Source organism: Myotis myotis, unplaced genomic scaffold, assembly GCF_014108235.1.
Source record: "Myotis myotis isolate mMyoMyo1 unplaced genomic scaffold, mMyoMyo1.p scaffold_m19_p_3, whole genome shotgun sequence".
In the NCBI taxonomy this organism is placed as follows: Eukaryota; Metazoa; Chordata; class Mammalia; order Chiroptera; family Vespertilionidae; genus Myotis; species Myotis myotis.
The window spans coordinates 15,553,302-15,579,595 of record NW_023416335.1 but is presented as its reverse complement, the minus strand read 5'-3'; the positions used below and the strand labels follow the sequence as shown (position 1 = coordinate 15,579,595).

Below are 26,294 nucleotides of genomic sequence, written 5' to 3'. Positions count from 1 at the left end.
ACAGTCCCCTAAGGAGTTTCCATTCTCCTGAACTAAAATCTCATTCTGATTCAGTTAAAGGAGTGACACAATTCCTTCTAGAAAGGAAAAAAAAATGCTCTTGTGGTTCCATTTAATCATTTAAGGCACTTCATGTTTCTCAAATATAAAGTATCACACTTTTATCTGATGGTCTGTATTATGGCTCCAGAATTTTAGATTACTTCAGAGAGGAAGTCAGTGGACTTTGAAAGGACATCATTTACATTTGTTTGCTGTATCAGGTAGCATTTAAAACATATAAATAGTGAGATGGGGGAAGAAAAACAAAGACTTCTAAAACTTCCACAGGATTATTGTAGATCCTTTTGATTTTGGTGGGTGAGGGCCAAGTGGAAAAATGACTATATGATTTTAAATTTTTTTTTAAAGGATCACATAGTTTCCTGTTTGCACATCTCTTTTGGCATTTGTTAATATCAGAGTGTGGGTCTTGGGAGAGGCCAATATATTTTAGACTTTTAAAAGTCCACTTGGATTTAAACTAGAAGTAGGATACTGCTAACTACTAAATTTGGCTTCTATGTAACATTACTACATTCAAAATTCGGCTCAACCTTTGAGAAGTAACTATTTGCCAAAAGTAAAATTAAATTACTATTTTAGGAAGATAACTTAAATGAAATAAATTAGAGAAATGTTTATTATATAATAAAATGGCTTTTGAAATACCTTTTTATGACAAGGTTTATTGAATACGTCTAGATTAAATTTCTTCATAAATATACCCACTGATAAATTAAGATAGAAGTGCTAGGAAAAATGGCTTGTTTAGATGGACTAAACTTGGAATGTTCTCACAGGATTCAAGCTCTGGTACTTTTTATAGTATTAATAAATGGTCTTTAAAGGGCATGGGAGAAGGTGCTACAAAAAAAAAGTACTCTTTCTGGCAAAGTTTGAAATTAAGATTCTAAAGCCACTGGTGTTTGGTCAAATATATATATATTGAAAAATACAGAGGATCAGGCAATGAATTAGTAGACTTAAGTAATGATAATCAGTGGCTGTGTCATAAGCACGAGAGCATCAAAATGAGGAGAAACTGGGGAATGTTGTGGAAACATTTTGTGTCTAACTTTAATGTTCAGTTCCTTTCTTTTAATCTCTCACTTTCCCTTCTTTATTTCTTACTTTCTCCTAAATGAAGATGAGCAATGACCTGGGGCAGTGGTAAAAGAAGAGAAGGAAGCTAGTGTGATGTACAGAATTAAGGCAAGACTCATATTAAACTCTGGGTATTGTAGGGTATGATTTTGGGGATAACTCTGTTTCTTCTTTAGCCTCAGATACCTCATCTATGAAATACAAAAATTAAAATTCGAGTTTTCTGGTGCATGGCTGTTGGCTATGTAAATTGGTATAATCTATAATAATAAAAGTGTAATATGCTTATTAGACCAAACAGCTGGATGTCCTTCCAGACGAAGCTGGGGCTGCGAGGGCCGAGGCAAGCCAACACAGCTGCTAGAGCCGAGGCCCTTGCACGAATTTCGTGCATTGGGCCTCTAGTCTTTATATGAGGCTATTTGGCAAATATGTAAAATGACTTTTAAATTTCATTAACTACATTAAAATAGCTAAGACAAGTAGCTATTAACTAACAGGCAATTAACTAGCAGATCTAGGTAAAGAGAATTGATGGCTGTTGAAATTACCAAAGAAGAGACAACTAACTAATCATTATGTACCTCCAGATAGAAGTACATGCTGCCCCACCCCCAATTCTAACCCAAATTTAAACAAGCCTTTAAACAGGAACATGCTAAATAACACCACAGAGATGCAATAAAAAACATCTACACTACAGGAAGTTAGAGGACAAACAATCTGGGTCCCTCAACAAATACAAGGCAAGGGAAAAAAGATAGAACAAAAAGGAACACAGAATAATTATTGTAAGAGACTCATGAGACCAACCAAATGTAGAGATGGTATAAATGTGAATCTTGATTCGAACCGTTAAAAACATTATGCTAAAAACCTCTCTACTTTTGTATATGTTTGAAATTTTCCATAATAAAAAGTTAAAAATGAGAAATTATAAAATCACCATTGAAAATGATAACACCAAAACAAGGTAACAATCTACTTATAAATATAAACTCTCTTGTCCATCCTCTTGGTTACTGATCATTCTCCTATTTACGAGAAAGCAACGTGCCAAAAGACAGTTACATCACAATTTCTGTCTGTATTAAGTGTAATGCAATTTATGGACTTTGTAAGAGCCCAGGAATCAAGAAAAGCAATGGTACTTGAGGAACTGCATTCTGAATGACACTCCAAATGAAGCTGTGTTTAAGCCTTGAGCTTCAAGTCCTCCTGGCATAGCAATACCATTTGCAATGTGCCATTATGCAGTGCTTAATGTATTTCAAAACACATCTCATTCCCACTGCAGCTCAGTGAGGTTAATCAGAACAGGGAGTTCATTATCATATTAAAGAGAAACCAGCAGCGGTGAGGAATGCTCATTATTATCCATTTTATAGGAGAGGAAAAAAGAAAGCTACCGGCTTTTCCTTTAACCAAATGATGAAGAAATCATCCACTGAAAATTACCACAACCAGCCCTAGTCAGTTTGGTTTAGTGGACAGAATGTCATCCTGCAGACCAAAGGGTCCTGGATTCGATTCTGGTCAAGGGCATGTACCTTGGATGCAGGCTCCTCCCCGGTCTGGGCCCTGGTATGGGCTCAAGCAAGAGGCAACCAATCAATGTGTTTCTCTCACAAGGATATTTCTCTCTCTTCCACTCTCTAAAAATCAATGGAATAATATCCTCGGGTGAGAAAATTAACCACATCAGTCAAGAAAGCACTGTTCTTACATAGATAATATCCATAAGGAAAATAAGAAATAGACAACAGGAAAAATACCACTGTCAAATTAAGTGGCCATGAGAATATGAAAAGAAATGAACTTTATTAGAAAACCATTAATGCCATTCCATTTCTGCCCACCAGACGGAATGAATCAGTTTACATAGGATGGTATACTATCTAGTAGAGGGAGAGAGACAGAAAAATAGACATTCTCATTCCAAAGTGCCTACTAAGTCTCCATCTTTGTGCAGGGCACCAGAGTGTTGATGGAATCAATCTCCTCACTATAAACACGGGATGAAAAAGACAAGTTCAGTCTCAGACTCAAGTGTCTAGTCTTTCTGGGGGGAAGAGTTAGTGAATCCAAACAGTTCATAATGAAATGACAGATCCATACTGTCTTGATTCTAGAAAGCCACCAAATTTTCAATAGTATTAAAGAGAGTGCAAAGAAACAACTAAATGGCTTATACAACAAAGAGAAAATGTCAAACAAACGCACCCATATAGCTGAGTGTCTTCCCGTCTACACATTCCATTCCAGGGACCAAGGTCAGATGTTAAAACAAGCAGAGGAGACGTGTTCCAGGAATACTCCATCAATGGCACACTGCTACAAAGCTAACATTCCACACTAATCTAAATATTTAACTTTCTGCCCCCTGAGCTTATTTTAAAGCATCTAGTCAATATCATTGCACAGTCTGTTTTATGTTTATTTTATGTGCATAATTCAAAGACACTCTTTATGAGATAAATTTCATTTCCTTTTGATGACCATTCTGGCTGTTACATGTCTCACCTTTCCATTTTTAGTTTAATTTCATTGAGGAAAATCACTGGACACAAACTATTGTTCATTACTCTTCTGCTTAAATATTCTTAAAATTAAGAAGAAAATAACCAATTCTATGTAACCACTAATAATCCCAGTGTCCTACTGCAGTTCATAATTAAGGAATCTGAATAATTTTTTTAAAAAACCAACTTTTTCTTTCTAAAATCCTTATCCTCAGCAAGGTTGCAGAAGTGGTCATTTCTGTGGATAAAAAAGGAGGTGTAACCAGATAAACAGCCAAAGAAATGCATTATACTCCAATGATGACCGGTCCCACTGAGCACTCAGGGACACGACACCAGCCTGCACCTCCAGGCCACAAAACCCCATCATTCCCCCAAGTGAGGGACATTCTAAAGCTCTGCCTACTGAGGCAGCCCAGGAATTTCCTTCCATTAAAAAAAAAAAAAAAGAAAAGAAAGAAGAAGAAGAAGAAAGCCACCCATTCCCTGTCTCTAGGATTCAGAAAGAGCAGTGGCTGCACACTAAAATACCTTGAAAAAAAAAAAAATCATAGGGAAAGCTAATGGGGGGAAAAGTAATAAATAAAAAATCACACAAAACAGTGATAACTAATGCAGATAACCAAGCGCCAATCCCTTATGCTCAAAATTGGCAATGAAAAGGAAAGAACTGCACATTAATTTTGTGGGGGGTGAACTAACTATACTATCTTAGGGTAAACAAATAGAAATAGAAAAGATCAATAGATGAAACCATGAAAATGAAGGTCTGTGTCTTAAAATGGAGGCGTGCCATCACTGCCTGAATCCACTGGTTCATCTTAGCATGGCCTAACTTAAAATAACCCAACCTTTAGTTACTTCATGAAGCACACAGCACCACCTCGTATACATTCTTGACAAAAAAGGTGAACCTGAATTTAACCAACCTTTCAAATCAAATCATGCCTTTCACTCAGCTGCAAGTAGAGTAATTAAGTAAGTACTGGACATGGGAACAGTGAAAGGATGCCCTAAAGGAAGCAAACGGAAAAACCCAGGAGGGTCTGTTCTCAGGAAGGCTGACACTTTTCCCAACAAATCAATGGCATAAAAAGGGAGAACTGGGGAAAGGGAACTACTCTACATTAAAAGACACTTAAGAGACACAACTAAATATATCGACTTCATAGGAACAATTCAACTGTAAAAAGACTAAAGAGGAGGGGAAGAAAGAGGGGAAAAACTAGTTGTGCTGAAATCTTGGTAAGTTAAATATGAATGATGGTTTCTTCTCTTTATATTTTGGTATGTTTGAAAACAACAGACAGAAAGAGACACACTCAACCCTAAGCAGAAAAAAAGCAAAACTTCGAGACACCAATATCTTCTGTATTGTGGCCAAAACATGTTTCTTCTGTAAAGCTGCCAAGCAGACACCTGCTTCATGAGGAGATGGGGTCCTAAGCTGTAGGTTATTTAAGTTGTCCAGGGAATGTTTTCATCAGCGTTTTGTTATGCAAATATGCCCCCCCTCCTGTCATGGAGGAATGACAATGAGACTTTTAAATAAAGGCTTTCCTCTCCATCTAAATTCAGGCTTCTGGGGGTAAGACAGTAAGCAAGCAAAACCACCAGGAATCTTTCTCTGCTCATCAGGAAGAGAAAAAAAAAACCGCACAAAGACAGTATTCCATGTACACTTTGTGCCCTTTTCTCCATTTGTCAAAAGAGGACAATAGTGCTTTGTCCAGTTGTTATTAGGGGTCAACCGATAATGTATGTAAGTTTGTATCTATATTTGGCACATGGCAGTGGCTCAATTAAAAGATAGTTTAAAAAAATCTTATTCCTTACCCTACTGCCAACAACCTCAAGATCTTGAAATCTACCACAACCATGTGGGCTGGGGAGATGAGATGCAATTGCAGTCCAACCAACACACTTATTTCAGCCTGTGAGATCATGTGCAGAGGATCCAGTTAACCTGTGCCTGGAATTCTATCTGACCTGTACAATCTGTGAAATAACAAATGGATGTCTTCTTAATACACCCCCTCCAAACCCAGGCTCCTTTGCCAGTTTGCCTATTTCCTAAGTGCTTATCTGAGTGACTACGTATGCTGGTGAGAGGTAGTCTGTGATGGGAGTGAACCAGTTTCCTCCTATTCACAGAACAAAACCCATCACCTAGTATCTTTGGGTTCCCTCTCTTTGGCACATTATCCCTGTCAGTGCTCTTGCCTTCTGTTCCTTCTGTGCACTTCTCTGGCCTCACCAGATCACGGCTCCTTCAGTTTTGAAATTCATGTCGGCCAGCCCCCTAGGCATTACTGAAATCCTTCTCCAGCTAGTAGGTCAACGGACCTCCAGGAGGTCTTTTCTCATTCTCTCCATAGTTACCAGCTTCATCATTATCTATACCTTCAATTTAGCACTTTCTCTGCCTTCTATTGTAGTCATTTTCCCTACTAAATACTCAAGAGCGGAACTGTACCCTCATTCAGCTTTTTATCACTCCCCTCCCCTCAAATGTTTGCTAAACTCAAGAGAGAAGTGAACAGGAAGTCACCATAATATCCTGACCTGTTAATGTTTGATGAGGTTCATCTCCCTGACCTCTTGAGAGGTATTTAAATAAAGACAAAAAGACACACACACACACACACCCCGACATTCCTCAAGCCTCAGCCACTAGTTAGACTACTTTGTTCTTTTGGTTCCAGCTCCATCATTTCTCTAAAATCCTAGGGGCTGCACAAACTAGAGAATGAAAAGGAGGATGACAGAGGACCTGCATTTGCACTGACTACCTTACACCTCAAGTCTGAGATTTTTCACTTTAACTCTCCAATCAACCACCACTTCTAGTCTTTTCCCCAAGAAAAAGAGCCTTGATTACAGGGTAATCTATCATTGTACATCAGGTATGCATTTACTGATCTGCAAAAGTGAGGCCTAGAGCTGAGAACGAATGCAGGTACCATCAGAGCAGCATGCAACAGACAACCCCATTCATACAAACATCAGTGTGTGTGCATACTTGCATGGCTGTTCGTCACAAATGTTAAAATGCTTATCTCTGGGAGGGTGAGAATTTTCTAAATATATAGATAATATGTTAAATAAAAACAGTAGTCATATTAGGAAAGCACTGAAAGAGAAATACTACACATTTATTTTTAAAACTGTGTTAAACTGCCTTAAACCTTTGTATCTAAAAATGTTTTATTTGTAAAACTGTATGTTAAAAAATACAAAGAAAATACAATAGAATTTAATAATGCATGCCTTTAGGTTTAGGAAGGTACAAGCATTAATTTCCCCCTTTTATATTTTTTCCAAGTTTCTTAAAATGAACTTGTTACATCTGGTAATGGGGGTGTAATGGGGATATAACAGGGGTGTGGTGGAGTGGTAGGGGAGGATTAGGCATTCTTGAAAGGTACCCATCCAGGTACATTCCCCCAAACCACCATACATGCAATCATTCTTGGGCTGGTCTCTAGAAAGTGGTAAGTGGCATAGATGCCCCTCATCAAAGGTGAGGCTAGCATACAAGCTTGCAGGGCCCTGGACACTGTTTTCCTCCAGTCTAGCTCTGAATGACTTTAGCTGCAGTAGCCAAACTAAATCACCTATAGCCCCAAATCTATGTAATCCCCTGATAACTGCAGATCTCTATGCCTACCCTATTCAACCAGGAACAAAATAACTTTAAGAATGTTTAACACCAGTGGATTTTAGTAAAACCTATTGAACACACCAAAGAAATTTTGGTTATGTAGGTTACATCAGTTGGTAATAATGTACCATATTAAAAATTAAAACAAAAAGTTAAAAATATATTTAATTCATTAAAAAAACAAACCCATTACATATTAAAAGAGCATATGTTTTCATGAAAAACAACTACATATTCCAAAATAAACAAGGAAAAACTTTAGTTGTACATTTTGGCAAACATCAGTAGTCCCCTCTTATCTGCATTTTCCCTTTCTGCAGTTTCAGCTACCCACGGTCAACTGTGGTCCAGAAATATTAAATGGAAAATTCCAGAAATAAACAATTCATAAGTTTTAAATTGCATGCCATTCTGAGTACCTCACTTTGTCTCATCATGCAGGCATTGTATCATCTATCTCATATCATCTCTTATTACAGTATACTGTTATAATTACTCTATTTTATTAGTTGTTAATCTTACAGTGACTAATTTATAAATTAAACTTTATCATAGGTAGATATAGTATATATATAGGGTTCAGTACTATCTGCAGTTTCAAATATCCACTGAAGGCCTTGAAACATATCCCCGGTGGGTAAGGGGGGACACTACTGTATCTGGTTTAACAGAAGGCAACTGGATTCTCATATTCACTTCTAACTCAATCTATTGCAATGTATTGTATCGGCTGCCTCATATAGTTATGTAGCTTGTGAAGAAAGGAGTATTTTAATATCTTGTATAAGGAATTGTGGCTATTTTTTGTTACACCAAAAGATTTGTTGCAGTGTGGAATCTGAAACCTTACCGATGAACTTTTCATACTGTCACATTAAATTCCATTTTATACTTTAGATGGATCTTTTACCCATGCGTGATTTTATAATACGATGCATTGATCATTTGGAAAATATTGGTCCAATAAATTATGCTGATCTTACAAATGTTGACTTCTTTTTTATTCAATAAAAATTTTTTAATATCAATACCAATTTATCAGAAAAGTCCTTGTATTGGAAAGTTGTGAGATTCATAGTTTTTAAAAAATCTAATTTTTGCTTTAAAGCTCAAATTTTATTATTGCAATAAATATTCTTACTGATTTCAGAGAGGAAGAAAGAGGGAGAGAGAGACGAAAAATCAATGATTAGAGAGAATCACTGATGGGCTGCCTCCTGCATGCCCCACACTGGGGATTGAGCCCACAACCCAGGCATGTGCCCTTCACTGGAATCGAACCCAGGACCCTTCAGTCTGCAGGTCAACGCTCTATCCACTGAGCAAACCAGCTAGGGCAATATTATTTTTTTCTTGAAATGCCATGCTCATTTAATCAATTTTCAAGAAATTGTCTGCCAAATATGTAAGTCTGAATAACCAGTCTGCCTATCAGTTTTTCTTTAACTAAAAATGCATTCATGAAGAAAGCAGCTAGTTCAACTCACAATTTAACTGCAGAGTACGTTATGTGTACTCCCCATTTATCAAAAAAGAATAACATGACTTGTATTCAAGAATTGAGATGAAATAAAATAATTTTTATTTTTTTTGTTTTTGTTAATCCTCACTGGAATATATTTTTTCCACTGATTTTTAAAGACAGTGGAAAGGAGGGAGGGAGAGGAAAAGAGAGTGGGGGAAGGGGAGAGGGAGAGGGAGAGAGAAACATCAATGTGAGAGAGACACATTAATTGGCTGCCTCCTGCACCCACCTGGACAGGTGGAACATGCAAACCAGGTGTGTGCCCTTGACCAGGAATGGAAACTGAGACACTTTGGTCTTTGGGCAGATGCTCTAATCATTGAACCATGCTGGCCAGGGCAATAATTTTCACTTTTTTTTTTTCTTCAATTTTCACCAACAAAAATCTTAGGTGAATCTAGGTTTTGTGAAAACAGAGTATGAGAATACAGTGATTACTACACAGTTTGGTGCCACTGTCCTGACATGTACATGGTGCCAGTAGTTGTGCCCACTGTTCACACTGAGAAAAACAAGCCGTTCTCATGAAAACAGGTTAGACCTTGCAGACTCCCTTAAAGGACCTTGGAGACAAACCAGGCGTTGGCAGACAAATACTCCGAGAACTGCTATGCAAGAAAAGGCAACTCTTTTTGAGGAAGAAATGCCTTCCTTTTAATGAGCAGATGAGGAGAGAACATGGCATTAAAGAATAGGTCTATGGCTTCTTCTAAATTTAAAATTTACTGTCCCCGTAAATTAACTCCTTTATTCTCTCATTTCTCTGCAGAGGTAATGAATAATTGGAGTTTACAAAACACTACAGTTGGGACAGTTATTTGCATTACAAAAAAATTCTGTGATTTCACTTCCTGAGTTCTTAAGGGATTTATTTATAGCTGGTCAATGAGTAGATAAACAAGAAACAAAATCAAAGCAAAATGTTAATAGCCATTGCTAATCAAAGACAGACTATTCATGAAATCAAAATGTAAATAAAGTGGATCAGATTAGCAGATCTACATGATGCTGCAATAACTTACTTCCCACCTCAAACAAGACGTCTATATAAAAACTATTCTTACCAAACCCACTGTCTAATATTTAACTAAATCTGTATTGTTCAGATTATTACAGTTGTTCCTCTTTTCCCTCCATAGCTCCCCTCCACCCAGTTCCCACCCTACCCCATGCCCTTACCGTGCTCCCCCCGCTCCTTGTCCATAGGTGTATGATTTTTGTTCAGTCTCTTCCCGCACCCCCCACACCCCCTTCCCCCCAAGAATTGTCAGTCCACTCCCTTTCTATGCCCCTGATTCTATTATATTCACCAGTTTATTCTGTTCATCAGATTTTTTTATTCACTTGATTTTTAGATTCACTTGTTGATACATATTTGTTGTCACTTTGTTGTTCATAATTTTTATCTTTACCTTTTTCTTCTTCTTCCTCTTTTTAAAGAATACCCTTCAGCATTTCATATAATACTGGTTTGGCGGTGATGAACTCCTTTAGCTTTTTCTTATCTTATCTGTGAAGCTCTTTATCTGACCTTCAATTCTAAAGGATAGCTTTGCTGGGTAGAGTAGTCTTGGTTGTAGGTTCTTGCTATTCATCACTTTGAATATTTCTTGCCACTCCCTTCTGGCCTGCATAGTTTCTATTGAGAAATCAACGGACAGTCCTATAGGTATTCCCTTGTAGGTAACTGTTTTTCTCTTGCTGCTTTTAATATTCTTTGTCTTTTGCCCCTGGCATTTTAATTATGATGTATCTTGGTGTGGTCCTCTTTGGATTCCTTTTGAGGTTCTCTGTGCTTTCTGGACTTGTAAGTCTATTTCTTTCACCAGGTAGGGGAAGTTTTCTGTCATTATTTCTTCAAATAGGTTTTCAATATGTTGCTCTCTCTTCTTCTGGCACCCCTATAATTCGGATGTTGGTACACTTGGAGTTGTCCCAGAGGCTCCTTGCACTATCTTCATATTTTTGTATTCTTTTTTCCTTTTGCTTTTCTGGTTGGGTGTTCTTTGCTTTTTCGTATTTCAAATCTTTGACTTGATTCTTGGGATCCTCTAGTCTGCTGTTGGATCTCTGTATATTATTCTTTTTGTTTGTTTGTTTGTTTGTTTAATGGACCACTGTTTATTGGGCATCCACGATGAGCCAGTTCCCACGCCACATCTCACTGCTGCCCTGCGGGCGAGGAATGGGAACAGGCTGCATGCAGTGTAAGGCCGTTCTACTAGGGAACCTGTGGCAGGTGCTCACAAATGTCTGCCAGACAGATGAATGGCTTGTCCTGGCATTAAGCCCATTTCCCAGACAGTAAAAGTGAGGCTCACAGGGCTACTCACTTGGGGTCACATGGGGAGTCCAGGAGACTCCTGTGGAGGCCAGCCACCCAAGGTGTGCAGGTCGGGTCAGTCCTTTCTTGCCCGAGGGTTGCTATGGGAGGTGGGGGAAACTGGCCTGCTCTGAGTGCCTTTCCTCTCTCCTCCCCTCAGGGTGATGCTGGGGGACCTCTGGCCTGCAGGGAACCCTCTGGCCAGTGGGTGCTAACTGGGGTCACCAGCTGGGGCTATGGCTGCGGGCGACCTCACTTCCCAGGTGTCTATACTCGGGTGGCTGCTGTGAGAGGCTGGATCACACAGAACATCCAGGAGTGACCACCCCATGGCTGTCCAGGCCTGGGAGGACAAGGCAGTAGGAACCAACCAGCCACCAGTCCAAGAAGGGGAGTCCAGTCCAGACGGTGGGCAGGGAGTGCTGCGGGCAGTGGGAGTACAGTTTTACTGTATCTTTTGTTCCAATAAAAAGCCCCTTGTCCCTAACTTACTGGCTCACACACTTGCACATCACAGCAAGAACTACTTGCCTGCCCATGACCCAAGGCCTAAAGTTGGGATGAAAGGTGGGTGGGGTGAGGTAGCAAGACCTCCCAGGAAGAGGGCTGCCATAACCCCAGCCTTTGGGGCTGGGGTTCAGCCTCATCTTCAGGGTTCGTTTGGTGTCATCCAGGGAACGGTAGCAAGTGCCCAGGGGGAAAATGGGGGGGGGGGGGCAGAGACTGAGGCTCAGTCTGGGCAGGGGGACCCAGGTACCCCAGACACAGGCCTCCTCCAGGGAAGATACACAAGACTCTCTCCACCCCTCCCTCATCCATTTATTTGTCAGCCCACCCCCAGGAGGTCACAGCTCAGGTGGGGTCTGACCATCTCCCCACCCCGCAGGCCCACAGGAAGTCTACGGCTCGGGCATAAAGGTGACCCGGGCACACCAGGAAAGGTGCCACAGTGCTGCCAGCACTGTGGGAAATTCCAGGGTCCCCAAGTCCCCAACTACACTCGCTGGCAGGTGGGAGGTCGGCCTGGCCAGGGGGAGGGGGACAAAATTCCACGTGTCCCAGCACCAGTCTCATCCTCATAAACCACGGCAGGCAGCCCGCACACGCTGGCCCCTGCCTCACAAAGCACATTTATGGAAACCGAACACGGGTGGGGCGGCCCACTGGCTCAGCCAGGCACCGCATTTCCCGATCACATGTTGGCTCATTCTCGCTGCAGCCGCGAGTTGTAGGCGCGGGATACGGTGTTCCAGGCATCCATGTAGCGGTCCATGCACATGGCAATGCATTTCTGCTCCGAATTGTCCAGAGAGCTCCCCGGCTTCCCAATGCACTTCCGGAAGCACTTGTCCGTCATCATCTGCAGCAGCTCCTGCGCGTTGGCCACGGCGATCTGCACCTTCACCTGCTCCATGATGAGCCCGGGGTCCAGTTTGCCGCCGCTGGAGCCGCCGAAGTCCGAGCTGAAGCCATCCATGGCTCCGCAAAGTCAACCGGCTTGCGGCCGCATGCGCCGACCCGTACCTGCACCGGAACTATTATTCTTTATTTTAGTCAGTGTATGCTTAATTTCTAGTTGGTCCTTTTTCATATCCTCGAGGGTCTCACTAAATTTCTCAGAGGTTTCTAGGAGATTCTTGAGTAACCTGATAACCATGGTTTTGAACTCTATATCCAGTAGTTTGCTTTCCTCCATTTCTATCATTTGTGACCTGTTTCTTTGTCTCCGCATTTTGGCTACTTCCCTGTGTTGACAGAGTGGCTTTGTGTGCTAGGTGTCCCATAGGGACCAGTGGCTCAGCCATCCTAATTACCTGAGGTGGATATTCTTGTTGCACCCCTTTGTGGGCTGTGTGCACAGTCTTGTTGTAGTTAAGCCTTGACTGTTGTTGGTATCACTGGGAGGAATTGACCTCCAGGCCAATTGGCTGTGAGGACTAGTTGTGTCTACAATGGAATAACTGCTGTGCTGGAGACACCCTTATGGGGCAGGACTTGCTTCAGTGGGGCTTTGGTGCTTACTGAGTCTGCCCCTTGAGTGTGTCATTATGGATCTGAAGAGTTGTAATCTGGTATGGTCTCACTCTGACCACTGGGTACACCGGCTTTTGGATCTCCAAGGAGGTGCAAAGTCAGCCACTGCCTGAGGCCACCCAGCAGGAGCTACAGAGAGATCTGCAGATTCCTCCTCTTTGTTTGAGGTTTGGAGGTGCCCAGATGAGGTGCAGCTGTGAAGCAATGCAAGCTGCTATCCAGCCTTGGGCCTTCTTTTGGAAGTTCTGGGGCTCTCTGACCCAGCTGCAGTTTGTTAGGTTTTAGATTGCAAAAGCCAGGCCATTCATATGCAAAAGCCTCTGCACACAGCTTGGGTGGGCTGGGATCTCAGGGAATCACCAGGGCGGAGCAAACAGCAATGGCTGCCCATCAGCCCTGTCCCAAAGAGGTCCCTGGGTCTCTGTGTCCCATGGTCCCGTGCAGGAACAATGATTACTGCGAGCACCTCAGAGAAAGCCACCCTCGTGTTCTGGCCTGATGCTAGACAGTCCAGTTTCTCCCCGTATGAGTCTGGGTCCCCAGAATCTCGCCTGGAATGAGTTCAGAGCAGCCAGGAGCTTGAGACTCCCTCCTGACTGAAAAAGACCACGGGAAACCCAGTTGCCAGCCCGTTTAGTGCGCCTGTGTACCTCCGCACTTCCACACCTCCTTCCAGTCTCAATGCGCTTTTCTCTTTTTTTCTAGTTGTTGTACTTCCACTCAGCCAACCTTCCCGTGGTTCTGGATGATGTGTTTTGTCTTTTAGCTGTAGTTTTGATGTGGTTGTGCGAGGCAGCAAGTTCAGGTGTTTACCCTATGCTGCCATCTTGGTTCCTCTCCTCCACTGCCTAATATTACTTTAATATTTTTAAATTTAATTATTAAAGATTATCAAAATTACACACATCAAGGAAAAACTAGGAATGTGTGCAGGTTTGAAGATAGAGTGAATGAAAGTAGGCCTGTAAATATTGGTTGGCTCAGTAAATGCTTGACCCTTCTTTATAAAAGGAAAACAATATTTTTGCTTTGTCAGAGTGGGACATATATGGAAATAAACATTAGTTTAGGCCTCTGGTTTTTTAAGAGTAGTTTGCTGTCTTTATTGGCTGCAGTTTTGTTTCATGTTTTTATGTATTTCTCAGAATGCCTGGGGTCAAAGCACATGATAGATATTCTTATACAGATCCTGAATGGCAAATGCATATGTGTCCTAGCTCTTGACTGTGGGCTTTTCTGTGATGTGACAATGGGGCCCACAAACGCTTGGTTGTGCTGGGCGAGAGGGGGTCAGAGACCACTCACTGGGTTACTCAATCAAAAGGAAGTCTGGATACGCAGAATGGAAATCATTGGCATGTTTCTGTGAACATAATTTCTGGTAGTTTCACACTGGTCCACAGGCACAGAACCCCTAGACAGTCCCCAATGTGGAGGTGTCTCAGAGGGAATGCGCATAAGTCAAATGTGTACAATCCTGTAAGCTCAGCTTCCATACTTTGATGTACTCATCGGCTTTACTCTCAGCAGCTGGCTGCCTCTGGCCTCCCCCCTGTGTCCATCTCCTGACCTCTTTCCTTTACTATTGCCCAAGGTCTCTGACTGCCCAGAGTCCCTATTACCATCTTTCTCCAGAACTTCCTTTTCACACTTTGGGCTCCCCTCCCATCCAGGGTCAGTATTGGATAAATGGGAAATTCCAGTGATGTCGCAGGAAAACTAGGAAGTGGTCTGATGAGTCATAAATGGCTATGTGCTTATAAGTTTTTAAAGAGTCTCCATTTAATAGAGCCTGTTTTTGCTTTTGTGTGTGTGTGGGGGGGGGGGGGGGCGGGGGAAGTGCAATGGAGGAGGAGACGAGTGAGTAGAAAGGACAACTTAACTTGAAAATTCCTTGCTGGTAATTTCAAACCTGACGGTGCATCAGAATCACCAAAAGAGCTTTTAAAAATGCAGAGCAAATGTCAGAAAGTTCTAGAACTTGGCAGTAATTCAGATTCCTGTAGTCCAATGCCAGGAATTCTGATTCTATAGGTCTGGTCTAGAGCTTTCTGACATTTGCTCCATAAAATTTGAATTGAAAGGGGGAATCTATGGAGTCAGAGTAAAGGCTCTGTGAGTGCTGGCTACCTCCACTCTCACAACTATGAGGGACAAAAGGCACCGATATTCTGACATGCACATATTAACAGTAACTGAGTACTCATTATGTGTCCCTCTTCTAACTTACTTATGTCAATTAATTCAATTCTCACAGTCCTATGGGAGATACAATTATTATTGCCATTTTATAGATGAGACACAGAGAGTTTAAGTAACTAGACCAAAGTTATAAAACTAATGAAGTGACAGACCAGAATTTAAATACAGGCTCTATCACTTGATGTATTAGTCTGCCGTAACAAAATACCAGACTGAGTGACTTAAACCATAGAAATCAATTTTCTCAGAGTTCTCTAGAGGCTAGAAGTCCAAGGTCAAGGTGTCTGCAGGCTTGGCTTCTCCGGAGGCCTCTGCCCATGGCTTGCAGTGCCTACTTGCTGTGTTCACACATGGCTTTTCCCCTCTGTGAGCACATCCCAGGTATCTCTTTTTCTTCTCATAAGGACAACAGTCATATTGGGCCCACCCTAATGGCCTCATTTTAATTTACTCACCCCTTTTAAGGCCTACCTCCAAATATGGTTACATTTGGAGCTACTGGAGGTTGGGACTTCAACATTCGAATTTTGGTAGAATGCAATTCAATCCATAACACGTGAAGGCTATGTAATCTCAAGCAAGTTACTGAACCTTCCTATGTCTCAGTTTCTTCAAATGTAAAATAGTGCTATTGAGAATCAAATGAGATAATTCATGTAAATTTTTAGCAGAGTGTCTGGCACAGAGTATTATCATTATATGGTTGAGAAAAACAAAACTCAGAGTGACAGTGAGTTGCCCTGTTTTCATCTCTTGAGTACTTACACTACAGAACATGACTTTTCTGTACAATCAAATGGATAATCTAGAAGAATTTTATATAACACTAGAGGCCCGGTGCACGAAATTCAAGTACTCGAGGTGGGGAACGGGGGGTCCCTCAGCCCGGCTTGTGCCCTCCTCGCAGTCCTGGAGCCCGCAGGGGATGTCTGACTGACAGCTTAGGCCCACTCCCCGTAGGGCAGTTGGACATCCTTAGCGCTGCTGCGGAGGCGGGAGAGGCTCCCACCACCACTGCTGCACTCACCAGCCATAAGCCTGGCTCAGGGCTTCGGGCTAAGCTATGCTCCCCCTGTGAGAGCACACTGATCACCAGGGGGCAGCTCCTGCATAGCAACCAGTCATTCTGCTGTTTGGTTGATTTGCATATTAGCCTTTTATTATGTAGGATAACTTTTCTACATCTCTTTCTTTCTTCTAGTATTTTCCTTACTTTATTATATACAAAAGAGTACGAGAAGAGGAAGCTCAAATTAATAAAAATTTAGTTAGGGAAATGTACTACTCTCCTGAGATTGTATGTGAACTTTATTAATCCTTTCTCCTAATTTGCAAAGACAATTGGATACAGTCATACAGCGATGATACCTCATAAGATCAATATCTACTTTTAGCTATTAGAAAAGAAAAACAACTCAGTGCTTTTTAAAAAAATTAAGATTGCCCTGGCTGAGTAGTTCAGTTGGTTGGAGCATCATCCTACATACCAAAAGATTGTGGGTTTGATTCCTGGTCAGTGCACATACCTAGGTTGCAGATTCGATCCCTATTGGGGATCAAACTGATTGATGTTTCTCTCTCACATTGATGTTTCTCTCTCTCTATCTCCTTTCCTCTTTCTTTAAAACCAGTATTTTTTTAAAAAAAAAAAAGATTGTACTTTACATTTGCCTAGTACTCTACATATATTACAATCATTTAATCTGCAACACAATCATATGGTGTTTTATTTAGCTCTATAATCATGAAAAGGTATTATTCCCTTTCTATAGTTGAAGGAACAGGAACATAACAAGGTTAATTTTTTTAAGGTCACAAAGCTTGACGATTAACTGGCAAAGTCAGAACTCTCACTGACATCTTCAAGTCTAAGACCAAGGTTCTCCACTGAGGCCACCATCTCTGCCTTGGCAAGCTGCAATAACTGGTTTTCTCAATCTTCACACTTACCACAAACAGAGCCAGTGCTCAGCAAATATGATGGTTTGATTTGGAGCAATCTAGACTAAGCTGCAAGGAATCTTCTACAGCCCTTGTAAAGGCTGAGTTTCCTGACAACTATCACCAACCCCTTGGGCTGACAGCTTTTTAAAAAATATGTATATTTTTTATTGATGTTAGAGAAGCATTTACAAAAACCTCTCCCTAATGGCCTACAACAGAGACACCTATAGCATTTTTCCAACTCCCAAAGTCTATGATTCCATGGCAAGTCTATTCCTGACAGGCAATTAAACCGCTCACCTAGAGCACCAGTTGTATGCAAATATAACTGGATTCGCCAGTTCAGAACCACCACTGTTCTTAGTCTGCAGAATGCTTCTGGAAAAGAGACAATTCTGTGAATATGACAGGGAAGTTACCAATTCAAGAGGGAATGGTAATAGATGATAAGGTCGATCTGGGTCACAGTGGAACTGCTGTTTGTCAAGGCCTCTATGTCGTAAAAGGAGCTATATTAAGAAAAATCATGCTAGCTTTTATTTTCTCAAGAATATACGGCTGTTTGGATTTCTTTATTTTAGCTTCAAGTTTGTTGTGCCATTAGCAGACCGACAGGGGTTGTTTTTTCTTTAAAAAATGTGTTTTTATTGATTTTAGAGAAAGAGGAAGGGAGAGGGATAAAGAGATAGAAACATTGATCAGCTGCCTACTGCACACTCCCTCCTATTGGGGATCGAGCCCACAACCTGGGCAAGTGCACCAACCAGGAAGTGACTTCCTGGTTCATGAGTCAACACTCAACCACTGAGCCTCCCCAGCTGGGCTGACAGGCAAGTTCTGACCCCACCATAGAAACTATCTGAGCACTTCTGAGTTGTCCTGTACACAGTGAAGGGAGGTAGGCAGAGCGGGCCAAAGCAGTGTCTAAACTCAGCTAAGCTCTCCTGTGACTTCAGGGATTTGTGGATGTTCGCTTTGTTCATCTCCATTGCTTCTGTGTACCCTGCTGTGAACTGGCTATCACTTTGCTGGCTACCTGTTTCATAGAGCTGCTGTAGCAGACTTAGAAAACATTTTGACCTCTCAGAGAAAGCACTGCATAAAGAACTGAAAGGGTCAAGTATGGCACTTCCTGTCTGAGGCAGGCAATTTCTCCAAAAAGTAAAGAGTTACTCTAGGTCCGTGGTCGGCAAACTGCGGCTCGCGAACCACATGTGGCTCTTTGGCCCCTTGAGTGTGGCTCTTCCTAAGCCTTAGGAGTACCCTAATTAAGTTAATAACAATGTACCTACATATATAGTGTAAGTTTAAAAAATTTGGCTCTCAAAAGAAATTTCAATTGTTGTACTGTTGATATTTGGCTCTGTTGACTAATGAGTTTGCTGACCACTGCTCTAGGTTATCTTTTTTAAATCAAAGTATCCTACAAATACTCTTTTCTGATGCCTTAATTAAGAGAAAAAAATTTTCAGAAAAAAAGTCATACAAATGGAATAATTCTGCAAGTAGCTAAATTAAAAAATTTTTATTTAATATTTATAAATTTATGCAATATACAAGGTACTGAGCTAGATGCTGTAGGGATACAGAATTATGTAAGAAATGTCTATACATACTCCCTTAGTGCCCCTACACCTTAAAATGAAACTTTCTTTTAGATTTCCTTTCCAAATAAACAAAGATTTTGTTTCCCTAGGACAGTGATGGCGAACCTACGACACACGTGTCAGAGGTGACAAGCAAACTCATTTTTTTGGTTGATTTTTCTTTGTTAAATGGCATTTAAATATATAAAATAAATATCAAAAATATAAGTCTTTGTTTTACTATGGTTGCAAATATCAAAAAATTTCTATATGTGACACGGCACCAGAGTTAAGTTAGGGTTTTTCAAAATGCTGACACGCCGAGCTCAAAAGGTTCGCCATCACTGCCCTAGGACATGGAAGAACAAATTTTTTTCTCTGTTATTATTTTGCGGCTTCACAGAAAAATTCTAGAACACACTGGGGGAGAAAGTCTTTCATCTGTTAGTTTCCACCAACAAGCAGCAGCTTTCTCAAGAGTGATTGAGCTACAGAATGACTGCAACTTCCAAAGTAACCTGATTAAATCTGACAGGCACATGACAGGGGAAGAAAGGAGCCCATGTGATCTTCAATTTAACTAAGAAAAGTTGAAACATATTGTCAGAGAATGCAGGAAGGAGATGAAGATCATGTGGTTTGAGAAGAAGATGAAGAACGAAGAGTATAGGAATATTCCAAATAACAAGTCATTTGGGATTCCTGAATGCCCTGCCATAGTTAATCACACACAGCTACGCAATGAAAGGACAAGTTGAGGCCATCTCACGCCTCACTTCTGCTAGTGATTGAGCTTGAGAAAGAAAATTAAGGCAATCTTTTCAATCAAACACAGGAATTGTAGCCTGGACATGTAAGGATATAAGCTCATGAAGTGGGGTAAAATACTTGTTTAGCAATTAGTCAAGTGTTCATACCCAATTAATTTAAAACAGAAAGCCCCAGATTTCCTTAAATCTTTACTGGCATTGGTTTGCTGGAACTGATTGGTCCAATATATAAATGCTTTGTTGTGTTTACTTTCCCCCTGAGATTTATGACCAAACTGTTCTCAAAAATAGAATAAACTTCTTAATATCCGCTTCTTTCACTTTTAACATTGTATTTTCCCCAAACCGCAGAACTGATGTTCTCCAACGAATGAAATAAAGTGATTGCTGAGAACTAACTGTCATGTTCAAGAATGGGGAAATAAAAAAGGGTTTACACTCGAAGGCAAATAGGGAATACTCACAATAAAGTCAAGACCATTAAGGAAATCTACAACACATCCAAATTTTGTAGTTATAGCTCTGATCTAGCCGAACCATCATCTGAGACAGACAATCACAAACAAGACAGCTGTATCTGGAGTTGGGACAGCAAGAATAGGCAGCCTCTCCACGGAACTGAACATCACCCTCAGCCAGCTCCGTCCTGTGGTATGCTCTCACATGCAGCACATAAGCTAGTCTTAGTGATCCATTTTTTGTTTTTGTTTTCCATAAAAATGAAAAGTAGATCCACTTACATGGCTCTCTGGCAATGAACTGAGGTACAGTGTTGGGCAGAGGAGTACTGGGGTTTGGAGTCCCTACTAGTTTGTTCTTGGCCATCTTCGTGTTTGCCTTAGCAAACTCTAGTCGTAGTGTTTGCGGAATTTCAGGATCGAAGCGGATGCCCTTTGGAAATAAAAGAACAAATGGAAGATGTTTTCATTTCCTTAGAGTCAAACCAGAATGATGACAAAATAAACACACCAGTAAATCCTGGCCTATCTGAAAAAGAAAAAAAGTCATAAAGAGCTCTCATTCCCGCTACTTGCATAGAACGCATGAAAACTCATAACCCAACAAGTCCAGAAAGCCAGGGAGATTTCGTTTACTTCTTTTTTCGTTACCTGGTTTTTCAACTCTTCCTCATGGCTTTTCCTCTTGAACAAAGACTTTCAAATTCAAGTGTTAAACTTAGACCAGCAAATTATGAGCACAGATAAACACTTCAATTAATGGTTACCAATAAGAGTAAAGAGATTAGTGTAAAACCCTGTGCAATACTAGAAAGTCTAACTCCTGAAATATAATAAAAGGCCGAGGCCTGACCCGCGTTCTGACACTGACACTGACTTAAACAGTGCGATTCTTCAATGCCTCAACTCACAGAGGGAAATTCCCATCCCTATCTAACTGGAGAGCTTTCGTAACAGTGACACGTGTGCTCAGAGTTACTAAGACAGGAATTAAACAGTGTTGGGGGCCAGATGTAAGCTGGCAAGGTCTTTGCACCTGCAGGGGCTAGCAAGGCTGGGACCCTTACCCACACAGTTTTCCCAGACTTGTTTGGATGGCGATTATCAGTAGAATGGGAGTAACATTTGTAGAATGAGAACAGCCTTTCATAGCTTACCAAGAAGTCTGTAACTATTTACTGAGATATGCTGTACTGAGAACTTGTCCTTCTGCTATGTCTCTCCCTTAGAGATTAAGAGGAACAAAGAATACATTCCTCTTGACAGACCTCCTATTCAGTGTGTTGTGTATAAATAGGATTGTATAGCTAATAAACTCGCTTCAGTTCATCAAGAGAACTGGGGTCCTCCCGACCCCGCTTTCCTGTCTTTCTTTCTTTTCTCAATTCCCACCTCCCTGCCTCAGCCCGGCTCAACCCTGTCAGGCTGGCCCTGACAGATCTGGCGCCCGAGCTAAGGGACTGAGGAACTGGGAAAAAGACGGTGAGGAACTCCGTTGGGCTTGGAGAGACGACGTGAGGATCTCCTCCGGATAAAGAGTGCACTCGTTAAGGTAAGGGAGGAGCAATTTTTTGATAATCGGGAGTAAAGCATGGGGCAATTAGAATCTAGAGAAAATGCCCTTTATGGGCAAATGTTAAAGTTTATGTTCAATAGTAGAGGAACTAAGGTTAATGACAAGCAAGTAGAAAATTTTTTAAAATTCATTCAGGAGGTCTGCATTTCCTTATCGAATTTAATACGGGATTATTTAGATCCCACGCATGACCATAATCAACCATCTCTTAAGCCAGAACAAAAGGAGAAGCAGTGTGATAGCACAAAACAGGGGTCTAAAAAAGACAGTATATTAAAAAGAAATAATGTAACTTTTAAAGACAATTTAACTCCTCAAGATGAGGAGGATTTTGAGGAAGCTGCTGCTCTCTGTCATGATGATAATACAGGTATTGTTCAGGCAAAAGAGGAGGAAGAATATTTTTCTGCTGGAACTGAAGAGGGTAGTGATATAGAGGATGTGTTGGAATCCTTTTTAGAAACATTAAAGCTTCTTGGCAAGAAAAAGAGAAGCCGCGGGGGCCGTTCCCGCCGCTCTCCGCTGCCTTGTGCGGCACCAGTTCCAAGGAAAAATCAAACACACAAGTGTTTTACTTATGGAGGAACAGGACACATAGCAAAACAGTGTCCTTCTAATAAAGGGATTAATAAAGGCATACCTGGACTATGCCCTAAATGTAAAAAAGGAAAACATTGGGCAAATGAGTGTAAATCTAAGACAGATATTCAGGGAAATTCTCTGCCTCAACACCAGTCGAGAAGCTACCAAAAGGGGCCAGCCCAGCCACAGCAAATAACAGGGGCATTGTCTATTTACCCTCCTGTCCCTATGCCGTCTCAAGGCCAGCAGGCTGCACAGCACCCAGCCCGCTCCAGAGAGCAAAATAGATACAAGAGCTATTCCGAGCAACCCCCGGGAGTGCCGGGCTGGACCTTGGATCCATAGGAATAAGACATTCTGTCTGCCCTGGGTGCTGCCCTTGCCTACTGAAATAAACAAAATATCATTAGATTTAAAACCTCCCACATAGAGAAGAAATGATGATTTCCTTGCATTTCCGATACAGCTACAGCAAATGCCACCGGATCTGAAATTTAAAAATACGTCTGGGATTTCTGTACACGTGTAAAGAGAAAACTGGCTTGGAACTAAGGCGCGCATTGTCCGATTTTGGACATTTAGATAGAGTTTCAAGCTGAAATCTCTTTACAAATATACAAAATAAAACCCAAGACTGATTATTTCCTAATAAAAATAGCAAAATTTAACCCAAAGAAAAAAAAAAGATGCTGGCTAGATTCTAGCCGCAGGATTGGCATTTCCATAATAAAGAACAGTTTTTAAATACTAATAAAGAATATTAAAAGGTTAATTTCAAGGCCAAAAAGGAAAGTCAGTAAAATTGTCTCTGTTAAAAGAATTTACTAAAGAATATGCCTTAAAATAATAAATTGGATTTAAATCTCAAGAATTATTAAAATATACTAATTATAAAAATCTAAGTAGCCCAGGTAAAAGATGGCTACGCCCTTTAATTAAGGCTGGCTTCCCAAAGCAGTTTCTAATAGAGGAAGGGCTAGCCTCCCTTCCCCCAACAGAGCAGGTAGGCCAAAAATTTCCTGCCAGTGACAACTTTTAAAGAGAGGCTTGCTTCCCAATTTCCCATCCTTGGTAGAAAGAATATAATTTACATTTTAATGGTTACCTGTTTTCAGTCAATGGCACCCCAAGGCTTAGGAGTTTACTAAATTAAATTAGATATTCTGAAATAACAAAATGCTAAAATATTAATCTAAATGTCCCTCACAAAAAATCTAGAGGACAGAATTAAATCTATTAATTATGTCTTGTATTTTTAAAGTATGTTTTTTAAAAATGTTACTGATTTAAAAATACTAAATATTGAACTTGCCAGCTAAGAGTTTAAAGTTCCGGTTACATAAATTGGGAGAAATCATATAATTATAATAAAATTTCAACATTTATCTAATTAAAAAAGAGGATAAATTCTATAATCCCAACCAAAATTTTTAAATACTAAGATCAGTTTTAATTTAATTGATATCTCTTAATAATTATAAAAGGTATATAATCTTTAAATTATATATACACATATATATTTAATAGTCTTTCAAGTTAGATTTCAAAACTATAATCAAGGAATGACTTTAGGACATTTCATGGGCCCTGGAATGTTATCAAAAGTTTATTCTCTTTTCTTAAAAGATTTTTTAATAAAGCCAATTTAATATACTTGAAATCACATAGAAAGCTTTATCAAATAAATATTAATAAATATATATTTTAAGTTTTTGCTTCTAAGAAAGGGCAAAACAAATTATCTTATTTTATATTTCTTAAAATAAAGCAGTAGAATTTTAAGATATAATTTAATATAACAAAAGCTCATTAATAATTTTTAATATTTTACAACAGCATATTAACATTTATTCCAAACAAGCTTAAAAACTAATTGTTTGGCAGCAATTTAATAAGAACATAAAAGGATTTTATCCCTTCCACTGTGTGGAAGGCCCCCTGGGAAGGCACTTAAGCATTCTATATTGACCTCTCTTGACCCTTTTTACCAAAGGGGTCTGTCTTCCAATTGCCCACAGCTGTTACCTAAGCTCTCTGTTCATACTGAGGTTGAAGCCTCATGGTGGCTGGTACCATGGATCTGTCTCTTGCCCAATGGCGTAAGCTGGGCCCTCTCTGGAGAAGAAATCTGGGTTCCCCATGATCAATGCCAGGGCCCCGCCAGCAGGCGAGGGGATCACAAGGCAGTTAATGGGCATGGAGGCCACAGGGGCATACGCTACCAAGGAGACAAAACTAAACCTCACATCACCCTGCTTGGCCCTGGAGGATGGCTGGTTAGTCAATGACGGGTAAGACCCCTCAGGGAGGGGCAACCTAAGACAGGCACAGTCGCAGAGGGCCTCAGGGGAGAACTTGGGGGTCAACAGAGGTGGGGCACAGATCCTCACCCCCCCCCAGCTATGCAGGGGCTTGAACACTTGCCCCTTCTGAGGGAGGTCTCCTGTCCCCATGGCTGCTTCTCGATTCCCATGCCCAGCTCAGATCGGGACCCAGATAACAGAAAGAGACTTAGCCCAGCCGAGATTGATACCCAGATAACAGAGACTTAGCTAACAGCAGCTACCCTATATATAAATCTAGCTTAACACCAGGAATGCTCAGGGCCTTCTCAAGGATGCAAAATAATCCTTTCCATTAATATTTACAGTATAAACTAAGATTGTTATTAAAGTATTAAATTTAACAGTAAAATAGTAGTCAAGTTTTCAGATTAATTAAATTTTACTAATTAATATAAGTAATTATTCATAAAGTATTAGCCAAAATTTTCATTTCATGGACAAATTGCTTAACATACTATAAACCTAAAGCAGTCATATTTTTATACAAAAATTAAAATTAAAAGTTATCAAGACTACACTAAAAAATTTCTAAAAACCTCCTAATATTAAAAAATAAAAAAGGGGGGATAGTGGAATAATAACCTTTTAAGTAAATGCCTTAATTGCTTTAATATTTTTACTTGAAAATTAATTTTTTCATTTATAATGCTAATAGCAAGACACCCATGAAAATATACATGGTGTCAAAATAAGCCAAAGGAAAATCGTTTGGACAAAAATTAAAAGAATCCCAAGTCTAAATTATAGATATGATTCCTTTATTAACCTTTGGTCGAGAATACATTTGTATATTTTCAGAAAACAACTCCAAGACCATGTGGATTCCTGCAACAGAGAGGAATTATCAGGACTGCTCCAGCCACAGAATAGCAGTGGCCTCATGAGACAACGAGAAGAGAAGCAGTCCAGAAATAAAGATGGTGAAGACGCCTTATCATGCTAGCAGTCAGCAGCTGTGCATCGCTGCAAGTTGCCCAGGACCAAACCAGAGAGGGTCGGACCTGCATTGCCACCATTTGTCCACCATCCAGAACTGAAATATTACTGCTGACATGTACTTGTAAAAAACTGTCGGACACTGAAACACAAACTTCGCCTAAAAAACAAAGAAGGGGGATCTGTTGGGGGCCAGATGTAAGCTGGCAAGGTCTTTGCACCTGCAGGGGCTAGCAAGGCTGGGACCCTTACCCACACAGTTTTCCCAGACTTGTTTGGATGGCGATTATCAGTAGAATGGGAGTAACATTTGTAGAATGAGAACAGCCTTTCATAGCTTACCAAGAAGTCTGTAACTATTTACTGAGATATGCTGTACTGAGAACTTGTCCTTCTGCTATGTCTCTCCCTTAGAGATTAAGAGGAACAAAGAATACATTCCTCTTGACAGACCTCCTATTCAGTGTGTTGTGTATAAATAGGATTGTATAGCTAATAAACTCGCTTCAGTTCATCAAGAGAACTGGGGTCCTCCCGACCCCGCTTTCCTGTCTTTCTTTCTTTTCTCAATTCCCACCTCCCTGCCTCAGCCCGGCTCAACCCTGTCAGGCTGGCCCTGACAAAACAGTTTTAAGATTTCAATATAACAAGTATCATTTAATTTCAGTTGCCTTATAAATT

At 40.6% G+C, this 26,294-nt stretch overlaps 1 protein-coding gene and 1 pseudogene across 17 annotated transcripts in view; both read right to left on the bottom strand.

The window, feature by feature from the left end:
- The window catches only part of RBPMS (RNA binding protein, mRNA processing factor), a 181,543-nt gene that overhangs the window by 47,950 nt on the left and 107,299 nt on the right, over positions 1-26,294 (bottom strand). For all 17 annotated transcript variants that reach the window (XR_004965676.1, XR_004965678.1, XR_004965679.1 and 14 more), the window contains one exon: positions 20,457-20,607. Coding sequence is in view for 11 of the 17 variants with exons in the window: in XM_036296674.1 (XP_036152567.1) it covers positions 20,457-20,607 (151 nt within the window). In the remaining 6 variants the exon portion in view is untranslated. The remainder of the gene's footprint in view (positions 1-20,456; positions 20,608-26,294) is intronic.
- LOC118649523 lies at positions 12,373-12,779 on the bottom strand (annotated as a pseudogene).